Source organism: Mastomys coucha, unplaced genomic scaffold, assembly GCF_008632895.1.
Source record: "Mastomys coucha isolate ucsf_1 unplaced genomic scaffold, UCSF_Mcou_1 pScaffold15, whole genome shotgun sequence".
Classification (NCBI taxonomy): domain Eukaryota; kingdom Metazoa; phylum Chordata; class Mammalia; order Rodentia; family Muridae; genus Mastomys; species Mastomys coucha.
The window spans coordinates 92,392,222-92,401,389 of record NW_022196897.1 but is presented as its reverse complement, the minus strand read 5'-3'; the positions used below and the strand labels follow the sequence as shown (position 1 = coordinate 92,401,389).

Sequence of the window (9,168 nt, the reverse complement as noted above, 5' to 3'; positions counted from 1 at the left end):
AAAAAAAAAAAAAAAAAAAAAAAGAAAAGAAATATCAACATGTGCATTCAAATGGAAATATTTGCATTTTCTGAGCATGCTTAGCTAGAAGTGTCTGTACAAAGTAGATGGTGAGAACTGGGGTGGTGGGTCCTGGCTCAAAATGTCCTGTAGCAAGCCAAACCAGTAACAGGCTCATCAATAATTAGGATCGAATTATTTAAATCAATTAACTACCTTCTGACTGATAATCTGGGTCACTAGGGCGGTGGCTTTGATACCCAGAGACCATATAAATCAGAATGCTCCCACAGTATGCCAGAAAAATACCTACCTGTAAGTCATTTTCAGGGCAAGTCCTTACTGAAAATATTTCATCTTAAAAAATTTTTTTTTTATATAATCATCTCAAACGTTAACCTTTAAAGATATTCCAGGCCCAGTGATATGTGTGAAAGGAAGATGAGCTCCTTTGAACAAAAGTTTCTTTCATTTCCCTGCCATTCAAATGCCTATGATTGGTAGGTCTCTCTCTGTCTTCTGTGTCCCAACCTATCCCTTTACTGTGAAGCGAACACAGTTCTTAAAATAAATTATCAAGCTGAAAAGACTATGGTTTTCCATGCTCATTTGATTTTTCCCCCCAACTCGACTAAATGAAAAAAAAATTAATTTCATGAACACCTATAAGCCTAGCAAAACTGCTGAGTTTAATTTCCATACTGGGTTTCTTTAAAGACATTGACTTTCTTTTTTGTATTCATTTTTTTTTTTCCTGAAGAAAAATGATTACATTCCTGAAGCATTACTTATTATGCTGCAAGAAGGGAGCATTTTGTATGACGAAAGCCCAACCTTTGTGTGACTTACCTAGAGGAGGTCCGTGTGTCATGAGTATGTCGATGCCTTCAGGGATGAGGTTCCATTTGTCCAGCAGGGACTGGCCTCTGGGTAGGTTAAAGCCCCATCCATTAAACCACGGGGTCCTTGGGGAAGATAACACATACGGGTCAGGCCAGCAGAATGAGCCTCTGGACTGTCATTTTTCTCACGAGTATTCACCCACAGTTTGCGATGCTCTCTTTTCTCTTTTGATGGTTGGCCCTGGCAGCGGGCTGCTTTTCTGTTGACTGCTTCAAAACCAATCCATTTGAAAGCAGGCATGGGGCCTACGAATTGTTCACCTAGAAAGGGGCATGGGAGCCACTACAGTGGAGGCTTGCACAGCAGGCTTCTATCAAAACTCTGACAAAGCTTTGTCTCCTCCTAAATCTCAGTGCTTCCCAAGATATCCAAAGTATTCCCAGTCTCCCTTAGTGCTGCAGAGACAAGAAACACCAGCAGTACTTCCCAACCCTCCCCCCACTGCTGTCCAGGTTTGGTGCAGAGGTCCTTGTTAAAGACAAAAGGACCCCTGACTGTCCACTGAAGTGCCCTGATCAGTCTGATGGAGGCTGCTGGGCCCAGCCTCGGGGCCCTCAAAAGTGAAGGGGGGTGTCACAAGAAACTCTTCCCGCCACCAAAGGGAGGATTCTGGGGACACCCCTGATCTTTCTGGAATTAGCTTCCAACAGCATCTTTGAGCCTCTTTGAAGAGCTGCCTCTGCTTCAGGAGTGAGTTTCTGAAATAGAGACTATATGAGCAAGGGAGTGGGGATGTCTATCTGTCTGTCTGTCTGTCTCTGTCTAATTGGCCCTGACAGTGCTTCATTTACAAATGTCCTGTTTGTTAGGGAGAGATAGAGAAAACGGTTTCTCTTTAGAAATTCTGCATGCTTCTGCAAGGCATTTCCAATTGTCCTCTTTCAAAACATTCAAGTTGACCAGAATTCTCTGAAAATGGCTGCTTTGTTCCTTAGGGAAATTGCGCTTTGCTCTGAACACTTGCAAAAGACAAGATGGGCAATTTCCTGCTAGCACTCCACTTTCCTTTCCAGCTTAACCTGCCCCCACCTGCCAGTCACCGTTGACCAAATGGACTGTGCATTCTTATTTGAAGACAATCACAAGGCAAACTAACAGGATTCCCTCAAGAATCCAAACTCAGAAACACTAACAGAACATTCATTTGGTGGTGGACATGCATAGTCAATGGCAGATAGATGGTCATTTTAACCATTTCAAAACCCACATTTCAGGTGACAGTATCAACCTTTTCTCCATGGTGAAGATAGAAAGTTTAAGAAAAAAAGAGACTGGCTCCAGCTAGAAAGTGGCAGGACCCAATAAAGCACCCAATTTACTCTTTCCAAGTCCCCATGCCATCTTCCCGGAGCCTGTGCCCAACAACATGGTAATAAAATGGTAACAATCATGAAGACAGCTGTTGTTCATTAGGTATTTACACCATCAAAATTCTAGTCCAAGCATTTTATTGCATACTTCAACCTCATAATGTTTAGTGTTCCCGGGATGGATAGCATTACCATCCATTTTACAAATGATGAAACTAAGCAAACATAACTTGGACATAAAATAAGGTAATCTGGTTCCAACCAGAATTAACCACCATGCCAGTCCCTCTTCCTGTGTACTACCTGAATAACTCGCCTTAAATGAACCACTTCTGGACTCTTTCAAGTTTGTCTGTGGCTTGAAGACAAATGCTATCTCCATTTCATGGTTCTGAAATCAAACTGTAATGTGATGGGGTAGACAGACACTTGCTGCTTTGGCATACCCAGCTCTCCCCTTCCTCTTGTGGCAATGTTATATTTTCACTGGTAAGTTGCTCCCTCCCTGTCATAATAATACATGTGTTTCAAGTAAGGCTGATTCCATCCTGAATCTTGGATAAAACAACTTGCATTTGTCTGTACATAATTTGCCTGTGATTCACTTACAGAAGTACATGCTGGGCAGCTGAGTGTTATTACTGGGAGTTGTTAGCCCAGATAACGAGGAGGTCAAGTTTCTCCTGGAATTTCAAGTCTCAAGAATTGGCTGGGAGATGCTACATTTATCCTTTAGTCTCTACTTGAGACTAAATCAACCACCAAAGAAACCCAACATAGGAAAGAGAGGGCATCAATGATGGTCTTAGACACATGGATTCAGTTGTGTCTCACTCAACCTGAACTCCTTCTTTCAAGTATATGAACCAACAAGATCCCTTCTTTTCATTAGCTTCTGTTAAGTCCCACTTCTTATAACTGAAAGCTCTACTAAATACAACCATTGTACTGTGTTATCTGTTGTGAGCAATAGTGCTCCCTGTTAAAGATCCACATTGTTCGTACCTAGAACCTGTGAATATATCCTCCAGTGGCAAAGGTCACTAACCTTAAAATAGGGACATAATCCTAGATTTATACAGGCAGGTCCAGTGTGACCAACCAAGGCCTCTGACAGTGGCCTCTAAAGGGCAGTTAGGAGTGACCTGAGTAGAGCAATGAGAGACAACTAACTCAACCTGACAGTGCTGCCTTTGAAAATAAAGGATGACGTCTAGGAGGCTAGGGATAGTGGTGGCCTTGAAAAGCTAGATAATGGAAACTTAAAAAGTGAATTGTTAATGGAGCATGGTGGCATATGCCTATAATCCAAGAACTTGGCAGGCAGATCTCTGAGTTAGTGACCAGTCTGATCTACACAGCCAGCTCCAGGATAGCCAGGGCTATCCTGTAAAATTCAGTAGGACTAGAGTCAGACTTTGATTAACACTGACAAATATGACACATGTGTCTTGTGTGTTGATACTAATTCCTGTTGATTGGTTAAAAAAAAGCCATAGAAATGAATCAGTATCTACCATGTTTTAGCACGCTGGGAGCTCTAGGGTCCATAAGTAGTTCTGAGCCTTACTTGGTATGTGGCATGTGCTTCATCAGAATTCTGTCAGAAAGCAATGCTCACTGCCCTATTCCTGATTAAATAGGCAGCTCCAGGCATCAGGTCTGGGAAGAAAGCCTGAGACTCTTCTAGAAAGGAATCCATTCGTCTTGTTCTCTCGTGGCCTCTAGCATGCCCACCATCGGGTTCTTGCATATTTTCATTCAGGTCCAAAAAAGCAGAGCTCCCCAGCTTGGAAATGCCCACCCTTCTTCCTTTTACAGTGACCCTTGTCCAAGATTTGTCTTAAAAGTAAAAACAAAACAAAATAGAAAAACAACTACAGAACCCAGTGAAAACTCAGCATTCTGGCAGAAGAGAGACTAAAGAAAAAATAAGCAAAAACATCTGCTTTCCTAAATTTTGAAAACAAGCTTCTGGACCTTTGGTTCTTGTTTGGATGGAAAATAAAGAAGAGTTTGAAAGAGTCCCAAGCACACCCAAGTTGTGGGGGACAGCAAGGGGCTTCATTTTGCTGGAGACAGGCAGCTTTGAGCCCCAGGACACCCTAGGGACTTTCATAGTCAAAGAACAACAGTTCATTTTTTCAGTCTTTCCAATGTTCGTCTTGTAGCTTCTTCTCTTACAAGCCTGTAGTCATACCCTCCCTTTCTCAGGAAGTGCTCAGTTTTATAAGCTTCCAGGGAGAGACTAGGCTGAACTCATGGTCTATAGATAACCCAAACTATGTTTGGTTAATGTTAAGCTTGTGACAGAATGCAGAAGGGTCCAAGTTAAGGACAAAGTTTTAATGTGTCTGGCTTTTATTATTTGAACTCAAGCCCCTGTGTGTATGACAGTGAGCGGTTATGTTACAGTGACAGGAACATTTATCAAGGCCCTGATATATTTTACACAGAGCCTTTATCTAGATTATTGGCTTTAATTCCCCACAGCACTCCTTAAACATGTAGTCTCAGTCTATATTTAGATAGAAGCACACCATTAGTGATAGCAATTTATCAACATCTCCAGCACTAGTATTTGTAGCTACCATGTAACCCTGAATGGGACGACCCTGGTCTATGGCCTTCTGTTAAACAATAGTGACAAAACCCACCTCAAGTGATTTTAATGTGGGAGTCTCATGAATATAATGGAAAAATTAATGGCACCTGCACCTGCATCGGCCTTTCAGTCTGCACGCTGGATGATTCCAGAAGATGGCATGGGTTGCCAGGTGGCTTAGGGAAAACAGTGTGATGTCGCTGCTACTTTCCATCCATCTACAGTTCCTGTCCCCTGCACATACAGAAGGTCTTCACATAAGGTAGTGGCAATCAGCCAGAGAGAAAAGCAGCCTGGTGATGTTTTCCAGAACCAGCCCAGCACAGGGAAAGAAATGGGGCTCCTGGACGTTGGGAGCCCTGGGTTCTAATTCTCATTCTGTCCTCAAATTCACTTGCTCATGTGGACCTTAAGGTAAGGGAAGGACCCTCAGTGGCCAGTCTCTCCATCCAAGGAATGAACAAACGAGGGGACTCAGTTACAGATTTCAAGCTTGCTTTTAGGATGTGGATGTTTTCTGCAGAAGCCCAGCTCACAGTGCAGGTGAATGCCAAGGCAGTCTGCCCAGGGAACAGGAAAGACGGACCCAAGGGCGGCTTCAGACTCTGCAACCTCGCAGACTCAGGGCAGCTGGTGACACCTGGCACTTGAGCCTCCTATGATCTAACGCTCACAACATTATACTATTCTGTACAGATTACCCAGGTTCTGAGTAATGCTGTGAATTATTCTCAGTGAATTGTCCAAATTGCCTGCGAGGGACTCAGCGCAGTGTGGGAGAAACGTCTGCGGGCAGGCTCTGTCAATGTCAGTGAATAATGCTCTATCCAGTTCAGTTTGAATCTGAAACATGAGACCCCAGCAGTGAGCCCATCAGAGTTTCACCGGAAAATATGCACACAGCCAACCTCCAGAGAGCCACAATAGGTTTTGTTCTGCAGCAACAGGGGGCAAGGGGGAAAAAGAGGGAGGAGGAATCCAAGGAACAATGTCTAGTGCCTTGGCCAAGGACTTCATAATTAGCTGTGACTAACAAATACCACATGGGAACCAACTTGTAAGAAAAGGACTCACAGAGCACCTTCCCGCTAGGAGGCCAATCTGGGCCTGAAACCCATCCCCTCCTGGGGAGGGATTAGAAAGGTCTGGAAGGAAGGGGAGCAATTCCATCTGCCTGAAACCACTGGACCTAAGACTCAGATGGACAGGAACTGGGGATGCTTTCAAGGCACCAATCAGACCTTGGCTCTTGAATTGCCAGCTGTTAGCCTTTGTGGCTGGCTGTCCGAGAGCGGCAGGAGTCGGGAGAGTTAACAGGCAGAACTAGTTGGAAACAGCGTCAAGAAAAAAAACAAAAAAACCCAGGTCTTCTAGACGGAAGCAGGCTGAGATGAAATCGCTGCAAAGGTCATCTGTGTTTGCAGTACACGGCGCATCAGTGCAGGCAGGAGCTGCTGCTCATAAATCCTAGGAGGCCTGGACAGAGAATGGCTGTTTACTCCCTCCACAAACTTCAGCGGGGGCAGGGCCTGTCCTGGCAAAGCGGGATTTACAGACAGCGGAGCTGGAGGTCATGTGTGCTGCTCTGGTTTCCAGTCCTGGTTTGGGTCACTATTCACCTTCCATGGGAACGGGGCTGGCTATACCACAAAGACTGGAGTTCTAGGTGTCGAGATCTGCTGAGGACTTCTGCAAGGCTTAGAAGCCCTGGGGTATCTCTCTTTCATTTCCTTAGATGCTCAGAAGGAGAGGTCAATGGATCCTGTAACACCCAGCTGTGGGACCTGGCAGGCTGGCCTCCTTATAGTCTTGAGAACCCGCAGGCTCTATAAAAGCCAGCCATACTTACTTGAGAGGCAGAGGTTAAGAGTGTGGATTATGGAGTCAAACAGATCCACCTTCAAGTCCCACACCTGCCAATCACGTCCTTGCCTTCTGTGAGTTTCAGATTCCTCATCTATGTAATAAAAAGTTATCTTCCAATCTAGATAAAAGAACTGTATGTAAAACCTTTGGCAGGACATGGCCTGGGAATGCTAATTTGTAGTTTCTATTTATATATGATATATTAGCAATATATCTGTTTCTATAAATATCTACATGTGTAAATATGTGTACTCGCAGAGAATTGCTCATGCTCTTTTTTCTTTCTAGAATTTTCAGCCAAGTATTCAACAAATCATAGAGCGCCCTGCTCCAGAATGTTTTAAAGGCCCCTAGTGATCCAGCAAGCATTACTAGACGGCCAGACAGCCCGATCTCTTCCAGCTGATTACTTATTAAAAGGTGCTTCCTCGGCTCACATTGTTTGAGGGGAAAATTTTCCAGAAAGACACTTGCTCACTCACTCATTCATGCAGTCTTGCTCAGACAAATCCCTGAGACGCAAGTGCACAGGGCCAAACAGTTCCTCAAGGCTGCTTAGCTGGCTGGCACAGGTCTTCAACTGCGGAAGTTCAGAGTTGGAGGTATTCAGGGTCCTTGGAATATTTATAATAGAGGGCTCAGAGGGGTTTTTCTGGAGGAACTGACAAGCTACTAATTAATGGTACCAGCACTGCCTGGCACCTCCGTTATACCAAATTCAGAAAGTAGGGGCCAGTTTTCACATTTCTTTCCTATACGGTGGCTCTTCAGAATCACAGTCCCCCTTCCTCAGGCCTGGCACTCCCTCTCCGATTGCACATCATACTAGGTCCAAGAGAAGCTAATTTAAGCACTGCTGGTGAAAATCACCCAGCACTCCACATGCCATGAAGCTGTCATGGTAATTCGTGATCTCCAGCTCCTCCGATGGCTGAGCCCTCCCCTGCTTGCAAAGCTTCCCTGTCAGATACAAAGAGCAGTTTCCCTGACACCAGATGTGCCATCCTGAATATCCAGATGAAAGGCAGCCACCTGTCCCCTTCTCTTCCACCCGTGCTCCCTCCCTCCTTCCCTGCCTTGCTTTTCCCTCTAAGCTCTGGGTTTTGAGAAACCTTCCCTGTCTCCTACGTAAGTCCTTCTGTTGGCTAGTTACTTTCCTGTGCAATTAAAAAGATGTCTTGCTTTGGCTCACAGACTGACTTGAATCAAGGACACACACATACACACACACACACACACACACACACACACACACACACACACACACACACCATTGTTAGCAGAGAGAAGGGAAACTTCTTCTATCTTTCTACCCTGTACAGCTGCTTGGACAACCTGCCTCACCAGACACTGGCTCAGCTGCTCCAAAGGGCACTGCAGGCTTTTCTTCCAACAGCTGTCTCATCCCAGCTCTTCACTAGGGCTTTGTAGTATCGCCTTTAGTCATAAGGTGCTTGGGATGAAAAGATACTGTTTTGATAAAGGGCAGTTCTGGATGACAAATGTGGTCTGTGTGCTGTATATGCAAAAGGATGAAACGGTACCAGGTAGTCCCCTGAGCCCCGTGACCTACAGGTGGGGCTTCTGGAGCCAAAGGATCAGACACTGCTGTCTTTTCCAACATGCTAACTATGCTCTTGTCTTGTAACTAACAAGGAGCAAGCATCAGAAACAAGCCTCTGTTACCTTTCCCTTCTCCTATTGGGAAGGAGGCAGTATGCACGGAGCTTGCTTTAGGAATCTAGAAACGAGACATTATGACCTGTTTTCAAACATGGCCCCTATGAATTATTAAAAATAATGTTACAGTGTCAGCACAGCCTACCCAAGCAACCTGGCCTTTAATCTTATGAACAAGTTCTGAGCAGGAAGAACAAACTGGGGAGATGGTGCAGTGGGTAAAAGAGCTTGGCGTGAGGACGTGAGTTCAGTGCCCTAGCATCCGTATTAAAGCCAGGGTGGTTGTGTGTTCCTGTAACCAGAAAGCTGGGGTGGGGATAGAGAGAGGAAGATCACTGGGGCTCGCTGGTCAGAGAATGATCAAGGACACCTGATATCTATCTAATTCCAGGCTCCACACCCAGTTATGTGACCCCATCATAAACATCTCCACCCTGCCACAGGCACACACAATTACCCCCCAGTCCTACCTGCAATGTACACACACACACAATCGCTAGCATACCAGAGAAAAAAGTCATTTTAGTCTCGTCCTATTTTCTGCCCCCTTCCATGTGACCGAGAAGATGAAGTCACCAATCAGACCCTGAGAGCCTAGCAGGCCACAGGACAGATTACAGCAAGACAGAGAGTACTTTTTGTGGGCAGGAGAGGAGTTGGATACGGCCTGATGCTTATAGAAGTGTTACTTTGCAGCCAAGAAAATCAATGGTATCTTCAGTTAGAAGAGAGGTGTCCGCACCTATGGTCACTTAATCTTTGACAAAGGAGCTAAAACCATCCAGTGGAAAAAAGACAGCATTT

At 44.9% G+C, this 9,168-nt stretch overlaps 1 protein-coding gene across 10 annotated transcripts in view; it reads right to left on the bottom strand.

Moving 5' to 3' along the window:
* The window catches only part of Mpped2 (metallophosphoesterase domain containing 2), a 183,474-nt gene that overhangs the window by 6,425 nt on the left and 167,881 nt on the right, over nucleotides 1-9,168 (bottom strand). For all 10 annotated transcript variants that reach the window (XM_031371285.1, XM_031371287.1, XM_031371289.1 and 7 more), the window contains one exon: nucleotides 850-965. In XM_031371285.1, the coding sequence (XP_031227145.1) occupies nucleotides 850-965 (116 nt within the window). The remainder of the gene's footprint in view (nucleotides 1-849; nucleotides 966-9,168) is intronic.